General features: G+C 23.7%; 3 protein-coding genes across 5 annotated transcripts; all 3 read left to right on the forward strand.

The window, feature by feature from the left end:
* The first annotated feature begins 114 nt into the window (after positions 1-114).
* Positions 115-3,332, forward strand: LOC122502023 (activating signal cointegrator 1 complex subunit 1). Its single transcript, XM_043611868.1, has 6 exons — positions 115-482; positions 1,411-1,520; positions 1,603-1,921; positions 2,136-2,299; positions 2,570-2,700; positions 2,885-3,332. The coding sequence occupies exons 1-6, from the start codon at positions 262-264 to the stop codon at positions 2,996-2,998; spliced, it is 1,059 nt and encodes a 352-aa protein (XP_043467803.1). The 5' UTR covers positions 115-261; the 3' UTR covers positions 2,999-3,332.
* Positions 3,333-3,472: 140 nt separating this feature from the next.
* On the forward strand, positions 3,473-7,300 carry LOC122502022 (activating signal cointegrator 1 complex subunit 1-like). The gene is made up of 7 exons (XM_043611867.1): positions 3,473-3,896; positions 4,029-4,138; positions 4,287-4,605; positions 4,743-4,906; positions 5,120-5,259; positions 6,515-6,698; positions 6,803-7,300. Exons 1-6 carry the CDS (start codon positions 3,619-3,621, stop codon positions 6,632-6,634), a joined length of 1,131 nt encoding a protein of 376 aa, XP_043467802.1. The 5' UTR covers positions 3,473-3,618; the 3' UTR covers positions 6,635-6,698; positions 6,803-7,300.
* A 65-nt stretch (positions 7,301-7,365) lies between these two features.
* On the forward strand, positions 7,366-10,877 carry LOC122502020. 3 transcript variants are annotated; one of them, XM_043611863.1, is made up of 4 exons: positions 7,366-7,504; positions 9,237-9,415; positions 9,531-9,712; positions 9,794-10,877. In XM_043611863.1, the coding sequence occupies exons 1-4, from the start codon at positions 7,423-7,425 to the stop codon at positions 10,812-10,814; spliced, it is 1,464 nt and encodes a 487-aa protein (XP_043467798.1). In that variant the 5' UTR covers positions 7,366-7,422; the 3' UTR covers positions 10,815-10,877. The 3 variants fall into 3 exon arrangements, with proteins under 3 accessions (XP_043467798.1, XP_043467800.1, XP_043467799.1); XM_043611865.1 differs by lacking the exon at positions 7,366-7,504 and adding an exon at positions 8,719-8,957; XM_043611864.1 differs by lacking the exon at positions 7,366-7,504 and adding an exon at positions 9,063-9,116.
* Positions 10,878-11,811: the final 934 nt, after the last annotated feature.

Raw genomic sequence — 11,811 nt, forward strand, 5'->3', positions numbered from 1 at the left:
TGTTGTGCAAATATATTAAAATTCCCGCTGAAAAATTTTCGCCAGTGGAAAATTATTTCCCTTGTAACCATTTTAAATAGAAAACTTATTGGCTTGAAAAACGGAACGAGCGGAATTTTTGAGTTCTTGCACTTTTGTTTATGTTTACGTTTGATAACCTAAAAAAGGATATTAAAAGTGAAAGACTGATAACTTTCTATTTATAACTATTTTATCTGTTTGAAACGTTTGCAATTAATAACAATTGTGATAATTTACAAAATGGATTCTTTAAAACCAAAAATAGTTACTGTTGACAAAAGAAATTACAGATTTCCTGATAGTTCTGCTTGGACTCAATATCGAAATGTCGGAACTTATGAGGAGGAAACATCAGAACGATCAGAACCTATTTATGATTCTGATGAAGAATCCAATGAAAGTAATATTGAAATTAAACCACATTTCGGAGGACGATTTATACATTCATTTCATGTGCCCAGGTATTTGTTAACTTTTTAAATAATTTTTTAAAAATGTTTTCAATTTTTTAAAATAATTGAATACTTTCGAGAAATTTTATTAAAATCGTATTAAGAATAATTGAATTGTTGCAAAGAATTTTATTACTTGAAAATAATTGAATTCCGACGAGGAAGATTATTATTCATAAAAAATAATTCAATTCTTGCGAAGAATTTTATTTCATTTTTTTTAAATAATTTAATTTTTGCAAAGAAGTTAATTCAATTTTTCAAAAATAATCCAATTCTTTTAAAAAATATTATCCAAAGTTTGAATTATTATTAATCTAATTATTTCAAAAAATTTTATTAAAATTGTTTTGAAAATAATGGAATTCCAACGAAAAAGATTATTATTTATAAAAAATAATTGAATTCTTGTCAAGAATTTTATTAATTGAATTGAAAATAATTGAATTCTTGAAAAGAATGTTATTATTCATAAAAATAATTTAATTCTTCAGAAACAAAAAATTTATAAAAATAATTGAATTGTTCCGAAGAATTTTATCAAATTTTTAGAAAAGAATTTAATCCTTTCGTGAAATTTTCTTAAAAATATTTAGAAAATAATTGAATTCTTATGAAAAATTGTATCAAGTCTTTTGAAATTAATAAATAATTCTAATAATTAATTACCTAGTTACTAAGTGGACTTTTTAAATTTTGAATCTTGAAATTATTGAAAAATTGATGTTTATATTACAAAAAGGAAAATTTTTTAATTTGCAAAGTAATAAAATATTTATTTGAATATTATTTCTTCGATATTCAATATTTGAATATTTATTTTTGATAATTTAAATTCATCATTTGAATAATTATTCAAAATACAAATTTAAATAATAAATATTTGAAGATAATTAATAAATAACTTATAATTAACATGTAATTTTATTTATTTCAGGGCATTTTACGCATTTATAATTGGTTCGAAAGGTGCGACTAGAAAAAGATTAGAAGCTGAGACAAAATCAACAATAAATATACCAAAAGTGGGACAAGATGGAGACATAGGTAAAAAAAATTTCTCTTCTTTCTAATTTTCAATTAAAATACACGAACAACTGATAATTGAAATAAAAATATATTTCTTCAGTAATCATCGGCAGAAGTCGTAGATCAATTATTTCGGCCCGAAATCGAATTGATTTACTGGTAGAATCGTCAAGAAAAAAAGTACAATTCACACATTTTTTATCTGTTCCATTAACAGATAAGAATGTAATTCATGAATTTAGAGAATTTCAAAAGGACGTATTAAATAAAACCGGAAAAGGAGCGAGAGGAATAAGTGATTCACTTTTTCAAAGTGAAGAGAGACTTCATCTCACTCTTGATGTATTGAAATTATTAGATGACAATGAAAGGAAAGCAGCAGCAAAAAAATTGCAGGATTGCAAAAAAGATGTTATAGAGTAAGTTATTTAATTTATTATATTTATTCTATTTTCAATTATTTAATTCATTAAATAAATGATATTCTATCTTTTAATTTATTGAAGAAATGATATTCATTCTTTTAATTTATTAAATAAATTGAATATAGAATTAATCAATTTCAATTTCAAATGAATAAAAATTAATTAAAACTATCGGAGTAATTTGAATTTAATTTTTTTAATTTTGCAGTCCTTTCCTTAAGGCTAATGGACCAATAAATCTAGAAATAAAAGGAGTCGAAATCATGAATGATGAACCTTCAGAAACTAAAATTCTTTACGCAAGAATAGTTGATTCGGAGCAAACTTTCCAAACTTTAGCCGACAATATTGTCGACTATTTCGTTAAGGATGGTAATTTTTAAAATATTCACCACTAATTCTCATCACTAATTCCAATATTCATAATATTCAAAATTTGGAATATTGTGAATGTTAAAAAGTTAGTGTTCTGAAATTTCGAATATTGTGAGTAATTAAAAAATTAGTTTCGAAATTTTTAATATTCTAATTTTCCAATATTCGTAATATTCAAAAATTCTAATTTTCCAATATTCATAATATTCAAATTTTCTAATATTTACAATATTAAAATATTTTCTAATGTTCTAATATTAAATTTAGGTTTAATTAATCGAAAATACAGTCGTGTGAAATTACACATGACAATAATGAATATGAAATTCGCCTTAAAAGATGACAGTGAAGCATTAAAAGGCGATTGGGGTTCATTTGATGCTTCAAACATACTGAAAGTAAGAATTAAAAAAAATTTATTTGCAAAAATATAAATTTTTAGTAATAAAATTTTTGTTTAAAATTCAAAAAACTATTTTTGGAATTTTGATTTTTGTGTAACAAAATACTCAGCGTGAATGTTCTACTATAAATATCGTAAATTAAAATTAGATAAAAAAAAGACGTAAAATTTATTTTCAGGTCCACAAAAATACTTATTTTGGAAAAATGAAATTGTCGACTATTCATTTATCTCAAAGGAATACCAGGAATGAAATCGGTTATTATAAGGATACATCAAAAATTGACGTTTAATGTTCTTTCGACGTGAAATTAATAGTATCCTTTTGTGGAAAACTTTACTGATATCAAATATTGTTCTTATATAATTTTGATAATATTATAAATATTATTGATAAAATAATAATTAATGTAAATAATAATTTTTATGTTCCTTTAATTTTCGAATTTTAAAAAAGTAGGCTTTTTTAATGTCTGTTTATTATTTTTTAGAATTTTAAATTCCATTCTAAATAAATTAAGAAAAAAGAAATAATTTTAACTTTTAAAATAAAAAGAATAGCGCACGCGCCTTTAGAAAGTTTATACTTGGAGGTTATGGAAATAAAAACATTGTGCGAAGAGTAAATTATTTTAAAACTTTTCTCTTTTTAAATAATTAAATAAAAATATATTTGTTATTTAAGGTATAAAAATAAATTTTTCAAAAAATAAACAAGTTTGATAAAATAATAATTGTTTACCGAGTTCTTTTTACTATAAAAATTACTATGTAATTTAACTTTATGGAAAAATGATAACTTTATAAATTTGTACAGTTTTATAAAGTAATTGATTATTTTAGTTAAAACTTTCTATAGTTTAAAACTGAGAAAGAAATTTCGATTTGAATCGAAAATGCACCATTTGTAATTATGGGAAATATTTGGAAAAAATTAATACACATTCTACCGAAAGGAAAGAGTTTTCAATTAACATTTTTTTCGAATAAAAAGATGAATTATGAGCCAAAGAGAAAATTAATTCGCATCGACGAAAAATGCTACAGTTTCTCTAAAACCAGAACTTCATCTCAAGATTCTGAAAATTCCGAGGAGGAATCAATTAATGAAGATTCTAATTCTACTATTACGGATATTGAAATTTTTCCTCATTCTGAAGGAAAATATAAACATACATTCTACGTTCCTAGGTAACAAATATTTTAATTAATTAACACGTTTTCTAAAAAGCGAGCTAAAAAGTAATAAATTTTTCATTTTGTAATATAATTTTCTTCAAAAAAAAATTTGCAAATCATTGATCTATTAATAATTCTTTACAGAGGATTGTTGTCATTAGTCACGGGTCCAAAAGGGTCAACGAAAGAGAGGATAGAAATTGATACGAATACATCAATATTGATACCGGAAAGAAAACAAGATAGTGATATAGGTACTGTATAAAATAATTATAATACAAAATAATTAAATAATTAAATTAAAATAAAATATTATCAATTAAATTTTTCCAAAAAAGAAAAGAGAAGTTGTGTTTAATTTGTACTTTTCTTTTTATTATTAATTATTCTTTTCTTTTGTAGTTGTTATTGGTTCGAAAGGCGAGGAAATAATATCTGCAAGGCATCAAATTGATATTTTAACGAAAGAATCGAGATTTAAAGTGAGATGCACTCACTTTATTTCCATACCAATGAAACACGAGCATGTAATTAGTAATTTTAATAATTTCAAAACAGAAGTTTTGACAAATAGTGGCAAGGAATCGAGAGGAGTGAAAGAAACTCTTTTTCAAAAGGAGGGAAGATTACATCTCACTCTCGACGTCTTGTGGTTATTTGATGAAGACGAGGAAAGCAATGCTGTCGAAATTCTCAATTCATGTAAAACTGAAATTATCCAGTAGGTTTTTTCTTCTTTTAAAACGTAAAAAAAATATAATTATTACCGCTAATCTTTAAAATATTTCTATTGTAACAAAATATTTTCAAAATCGCCAAAAAGATATTTTTAAAATTTTCTAAAAACTTATTTTTCAGGCCTTTTATCGAAAAAAATGGACCAATTACCATTGAAGCGAAAGGAGTCACATGTATGAATAAGGATCCAACTAAAGTGAATATATTGTACGCAGGAATTGTCGACGAACAAGGACTTCTTCAGGAATTGTCAGACAATATCGTGGAATATTTTGCAGAAAAGGGTAAGACATAAACAATTAGAATATAAATAATAAATAATAATTTAAACTAAATGTGTATTTTTTTATGTAAATTTAAATTTAATGTAAAGAATTTAAAATTGAAATTGAATTTGAAATTGAAAATAATAACGAAAGTATACAATTTTATCATATTTAAATTTACATATTTATCACTAATTAGCGATAAATAAACCAAGAGTATAATGTTTTTAGGATTAATGAAGAAAAAATCAGAAAAAGTAAAACTTCACATGACAGTAATGAACACGCTCTTTGCGAAATTAAAAGAGAGAAAAAGAAAGAAGAGTGGCAGAGTAAAACGCGAAACCTTTGATGCAACGAATATAATTGAGGTAAATTTCCTATTTAAAAACAATCTATTAATTTTATATTTTAAACATGCAATATAATTAATACAGAGTTGCCACAGGTCAAGGAAGTCAAGGATTTTTATTAAAAATACTAAAAAAAAATTAAATTCTTAGAATTTATAAGAAAATTCTGAATTTTTGTGTCTTTTTTTAATTACGTTTTCAATTGTCATAAATAGATGAACTTCAAAAGGTTTCAATTTGAAATTTTAGAAAATTTCGATTTTTAATGAATTTAATTAGAAATTTTAAGAACAACTGATTACAGAAATTCAATTATTTTCAAAACTTTTCATCATTTCACTTATATTTAATATTTACTTTTTAATAAAATTTTCTAAAAGAATTCAATTTTTTTCAAAAATAACATTTTTCACAGGAATTTAATTATTGGAAAAAAAATTTAATAAAATTCTTCGACAGATTTCAATTATTTTAAATTTTTTAATAAAGTTTCTCGAAAGTTCTGAGAAACAAATTTTTTTACAAGATTTAGTTAATAAAATTGCAATTAAAATAAAATTTTCCTCTACAATTCAATTATTTTTAATAGAATTCTTCTTTGGAATTCAATTATTTTCTCAAATAATACATTTTTTATGGAGATCAATTATTTTAAAATGTTTTGATTAAATGCTTTATGAATTTGAAAAATTTTAATAAAATTGATCATAGAATACAATTATTTTCGTAAAATATAACATTTTTCCTAGGAATACAATTATTTGTTAAAAATGTTTGTAAAATTCTTTATAAAAATTCAAATTTAAGAAATATTCAATTATTTATTTTTGTATTTAAATAATTGAATTCTCGTAAAATTTTCTAATAAAAATTTTCATAAATAACGAAAATTATCGCAGAATTTCAATTATTTTTTATACAATTTGAAATAAAATGATAGAAAATTGCATTTTTTTTCTTAAAATTTTTATTTAAATTCGCCGAAAGAATTCAATTATTTATTTTTGTATTTAAATAATTGAATTTTCGTAAAATTTTCTAATAAAAATTGATTTAAAAATGAATTTCATTTAAAACTTTTTATAGATAATAATTGAATATTAAAAGCATTGTAGTGGAGTGAATCAGAATATTCTTCAGGGTCAGGGAAAAATTTAAAATTTTATCTGGAAATCAGGCAAAAGTCAGGGAAAAACAAAATTTAATTTTTGTGGCAACCCTGTAATAATTATTGATAATAATTAAAATTTTTCAAAATTCACTGAATTTTCAGGCCCACAAGGAGACTAATTTTGGAAAAGTTGATTTGTCTATAATTCATTTATCACAATTTAGTGTAGACGATAGTGGTTATTACAAATCAACAGGAAAGGTCGTTATCGCAGAAAGTTAATGCATTTATTTTCCGATAAGAACTATTAATTCAATTACAAAATCACGAAAAAAACACTACTGAGGTAAATTTATTCTATCATAATTAAAACACGAAAAATCTCCACAGAAAACTAAATTTTTTTTTATATTTCCAATGAAATACATAAAAAAATGACTTTATTTTCAGAGTCATAATATTAAGAGATAAATTTTTCTAAACGAGTATAGAATGAAGTGCTGATAAGGTTAATAACACGATTGAGAAAGAAGTATTTACACTCTTCCATTGTCATATCGACACTCATGAAACGATTTCTACAGCCTCAAACAGAATGTGTTCACGAGTTACCACTGAATGACAGAGAAAAATTAGAACACAAAATCAAAATTATTTTTAACACCAAATTTCATCAATGAAATCAAATCATTTTAATCTTATCATTCAAGAAAACTCCACTAATCATTAATATCAGAAACAAATTTAAATAAATGAAACAATATGTGATAATGAATAGAAAAAAATAAGTTTTACGATAGTGATAAGAACTCAAAAGAGTTCTATTTGTGAAATTGATTAACAAAAAAACGGCCTAATCTCAGTTTTGAAAAAAGGGAATTTTTGATGTGAATAATGAGATATATTTGAATCATTCGAAGTTCAAGACAATTATGAATCAATATAGTTCAGCAATAAATAATTGTTCAGCGATCAATAATTTTTTCAATAAATGAAAATGCTGCTCATTGCAGTTCAGAAAGAAATTTGTTTTTAATTCCGAGTGGCTGTGAAGAAGTAAATAAAGAAAAATGTATGCAACAAAAAAGGAAATTGTTAGCAATGTGGGATATTATCACTCCTACAAATACCACTCCATGAATACTTTGCATAGTAAGTATTTCAAGTATTTTTATTTTTTTTTAAAAAGTAAAAAAAGAATTTTTATTAAAAAAGTCCAAAAACTTAGAATTTTTCTTTTTCCAGAAGAATTTCTGTGTTTGGAAAGGAATTTTTCTGTTTGGAAAATAATTTTTCTTTTTCGAAAAGAATTTCTATCTTTGGAAAGATATTTTTCTGTTTGGAAAATAATTTTTCTTTTTCGAGAAGAATTTCTCTGGAAAAAAAGTTTTCTATTTGCAAAATAATATTAAAAATTAAAACATAATATTTAATTAAGAAATATAAGTGATTCAGAAAAATAATCTATGTACATAACAAACAATCACAGTGTCCTAAAAATAGAATTATCCAGGTTAGAAGAAACTTTCCACAATTTAATTTAATTACTAAAAAAAATCTCCACTGAAAGAAATTTAAAAAAGAAGTAAATTCCGCATTTAAATTAAAATTTTTAAATGAATTATTATTAACTAATTTAAAAATTAGTTCACATATAAAAATAATGATATTAAAACACAAATATAACAAAAGACAATTTAAGAAAGATTTAAATTAGGTTTTATACTTTATCTCCTGACGTCATTGATAAGAATTATTCTCTTAATCTAATTCATATAATGCACTAAACTGCATTTCGAATTTTATATTAGATACTATCATTAAGAAATGATTTTTATTACAAATTTATTACTATATTATTTATATTTTTATCTTTTTTATTTAATTATTTCAATTATTAACTTTATTTATTTTCAATTTTTCAATCTTTCAATTGCTCGAATTTTAAGAAAAGAGAATAAAATATTGAAAATTGAAACAAAAATTGTCAACGACAACAATTTGTAAATTGAAATTAATTGAAAGGGATTTTTTTCTTCGAAAATTTTTCAAAACTAAGCGCTTTAATATTGTAAAGGGAACGCATGCGTTTGAAACGAGAACTTTGAACCTATTTTTTTATTATTCAATTTTCCTTGACAATAATTGTAAATAATTGTAAAAATGGTAAAAATTAAAGAATTCATATGTAATAATCTTGGATTCTTGGAATATTTATTTTTCTAATGACAATTATAGTATTAAGATAAATCTCAAAATGGAGTATGTCAATAATTAAATCGTATACAATTTTATCCAATGAGATTTCGAGAAATTCAGGATCTACTTTATCTTTTTATAACCTAGTCTACACTGTTTTTTAGAGAAAAACTACAAACGCAATCAAAATATTTTTATATTTGTCAATAGTGAATAATTTCTTTCTTCAAGTAATAAAATAAGTGTATTTTTAAATATATTCAAAAAATGTGGAAAAAGTTCATTCAGTTCAAGTGTTTGAAAATTAATAATTATACGAATTTTCCATTAAATTATAATATAATATGAATATATCGTCGATATATTTTATTCAATGGGAAATTGACAAATTTAGAAAAATATTTAGGTCAGAGGAACAAAAAATTTCTTTTCGATAAATTTTCTTGGATTCAACTCCAAAAAAAAATGTCTTTCAACTTTTATGATATATAAATAGATTTTTGTAGATTTGAAAATTTTTATAAACAATTGTTTTATAAAAAAAGGAGAGTAAATTACAAAAAAAGTAAGAAACAATAATTTTTGTTATTTTTAGTTTTTACTTTTAGTTTCTACTTCTATTTTAATTTATTTTACTTCCAATTTCTCTTTTGAAATTTAATTAAAATATTGAATTATTTTGCAGACAAAATGCATGGGATTAGGAGAGTGATAATTTTTTGCATTCTAACAACTGTTTTACCAACTTTGCTGCTAATTCTTCCATTATATTTACGACATGTTGTCTACGCTGATGTTACTTACGCCGTAACGGAATCGGACATTTTAGAAATAAAGGATGGAGTTTCATCGATATTTTGCTCGGTAATTATTTTGTTTATTTTGTTTCTAATGTCGTTTTCGTTTTCGTTTTCAAAAAATAGAGAAAATTTAAGATGAAAAAAAGGACAGAAAAGAAATGAATATTAATTTTTTTCAGGCACACAAATTGAAGATGAACGAAACATTCAATTCGTTTCAAGTTTCCCGAAGACCGGAAACAACTTCTTACAGAAAGCATATACGTTTGAAAAAAAGTATGACACTTCCTGATGATACACTGGAATATTGGGGCTTTTATCTCTTAAAAGGAGCTACAGTTGCCTTATCAGTTTGCTCGAGGTAAACAAAATATTATTACCACATTATTTCCTCAGTTTTACAAGAAATCTTTCTGTAATGATAAATTTTTTCTCTCTCAAGATTTGAAGGAGCATCAATACTCGTTGTCAAGGGTGAAAGAAATCTAAAAACCTGCGGATTATTAGATCACAATAAAAATAAAGCACGAGCAACTGGAATTTATCTACCAGAAGCCGATCAACAAGTGAAAATAACATTTGAATCAAACGCACAGGAAATACATTCGAAAGAAATGAAAAATCGCATCGAGATTAATGAGAAAAATTCCACAGAGAAAAATTTAATTCCCGAAGAATCACTCAAAGTAAACATTACAAAAAATTCCAAAAGAATATCAAAGAAATTATTGAATTACAATAAAAGGAAAAATCAAACTGAAATAAATAATACCGAAAATTCGACAATTCAATCAAAGACAAATGAAAAGAGAATAAATTTACTAAAAGCCGAATTCCTCGAAGAAATTCCAGACACAGCAAAGGAGGATAATGATGAGAGGAAATTTTTAAATTCAAGACAAAAACGACATCAAGAACCAGTTGATCCACCAAAATTATTGGATCAAGGAATAAGACACGGTGGGAATGCGGCGAAAAAAATAATCGATGACGATTCATCGATTTCGAGTTTTGAAAATGGTTTATTCACATGTTACGGTGGACAAGTTCTTTTGGCGCAAGAATTTAATGAATCGGAAAATTGTCTCGATGTTTCGTATTTAATTAATGGGAAACATATGCAATCGAGACACGATGTCGTTGAACCTGGTTATTATTATTACATATTTTACAGTGACAACGATAAAGTATCGAACGATATTCATGCTGTTTTTGATATTTATAAACCAACATTACAATACGAGAATGTAACATTAGCGTGTATTAATAAAACGGAATGTGAATTTCCACTTCCAATATTAACATCGGAACGTGTTATTGTCGAGGTTCCAACAAAAGATGGAATCGATCATGAAATGGACGATATTTCACTATTAGTTTCAACATGTGTTCCAAGAATGGGTGTTTATATTATTTTTCCCGTTGCAGTATTATTTTTAATACTCAGTTGTGCATTTGTTTAAAAAATATAAAAATGCCCCCCTTAATGTTGCTGTGAATTTATATATAATAATAATATATACATATATATCAGAATTTGTAAATGAATTTTTTATTTTCAAAATAAAGTAATTTAATTTTCTATTTTTCAATTTTTTCACTCAGAGCAAAAATGCAGGGAAATTTATAATCGTTGTCATCGACTTTAATCTATGAATAATTTCAGATTAAAAATTAAAATTCTTCATAAAAATTTTCAATTTTTCGAAATTTAAAGAAATTCTTTGAAAGAATCTTTTGTAATAAAATTCTTTAAAATAATTCGAATATTTTCATAAATAATTGTTCGAAAAACAAATTTTTACAAAAATAGTTATTAAGCTTAAAAACAAAAGAGAGAATTTGTTTACATTTGAAAAAATGACAAGCAAGAATAAAAGAATTTTATCGTTCTGGACCTTTTGTAATAAACAAAAAATTATTGTTTTTCGCTGCTTTTAATCGTTTACTAAAAAAAGTATTTTTAGTAACTGAAAGTAGTAAAGTAATTTTTAAAAAAGTATTTTTTAATAAAATCATTCAAGGTAAAAAAAATTTATTTTCTAAAAAAAATCATTATTCTAAAATATTTTTTCTTTCAGTGCGCACCATTTGCAGAACCGAAAATATTTATTAAAAATATAAATCAAAGAAAACGAGGAGTAAAAATAAATAAATTAAAAAGTGTAATAAATTACCAAGTGCAATTTAACCTCAAATCGTTTTACCAAAGATGTCAAAAAGAATTAGTCAAAACTAACCAAGAAGTCAAAAACAATTACCTTATTTTAATGGAAAAAAGAAATAATTTGTAAAATAATTGAATAATTGTCCAATTCCAATTGGTAAAATAATTTTTCTCCTAAAATTCCGTCAAATTTTACCGCCTCTTATTCATCTTTCCCATTGAATCTTGGGTACTATTGACGTAACTTCCTCTCAATCGAAAGTGAAAATTTCTTCTAAAACTCACTAAATTTT

Source organism: Leptopilina heterotoma, unplaced genomic scaffold (genome assembly GCF_015476425.1).
Source record: "Leptopilina heterotoma isolate Lh14 unplaced genomic scaffold, ASM1547642v1 Lhet_22, whole genome shotgun sequence".
NCBI lineage: Eukaryota > Metazoa > Arthropoda > Insecta > Hymenoptera > Figitidae > Leptopilina > Leptopilina heterotoma.

Bases quoted from the DNA above. Each gene is read 5' to 3' on its own strand.
- LOC122502023 (XM_043611868.1), top strand. From the start codon at position 262: ATGGATTCTTTAAAACCAAAAATAGTTACTGTTGACAAAAGAAATTAC. The intron at 483-1,410 runs GTATTTGTTAAC...TATTTATTTCAG, and splicing joins CATTCATTTCATGTGCCCAG to GGCATTTTACGCATTTATAA. The intron at 1,521-1,602 runs GTAAAAAAAATT...ATATTTCTTCAG, and splicing joins GGGACAAGATGGAGACATAG to TAATCATCGGCAGAAGTCGT.
- LOC122502022 (XM_043611867.1), top strand. From the start codon at position 3,619: ATGGGAAATATTTGGAAAAAATTAATACACATTCTACCGAAAGGAAAG. The intron at 4,907-5,119 runs GTAAGACATAAA...TAATGTTTTTAG, and splicing joins GGAATATTTTGCAGAAAAGG to GATTAATGAAGAAAAAATCA. The intron at 5,260-6,514 runs GTAAATTTCCTA...CTGAATTTTCAG, and splicing joins ATGCAACGAATATAATTGAG to GCCCACAAGGAGACTAATTT.
- LOC122502020 (XM_043611863.1), top strand. From the start codon at position 7,423: ATGTATGCAACAAAAAAGGAAATTGTTAGCAATGTGGGATATTATCAC. The intron at 7,505-9,236 runs GTAAGTATTTCA...ATTATTTTGCAG, and splicing joins CTCCATGAATACTTTGCATA to ACAAAATGCATGGGATTAGG. The intron at 9,713-9,793 runs GTAAACAAAATA...TTCTCTCTCAAG, and splicing joins GCCTTATCAGTTTGCTCGAG to ATTTGAAGGAGCATCAATAC.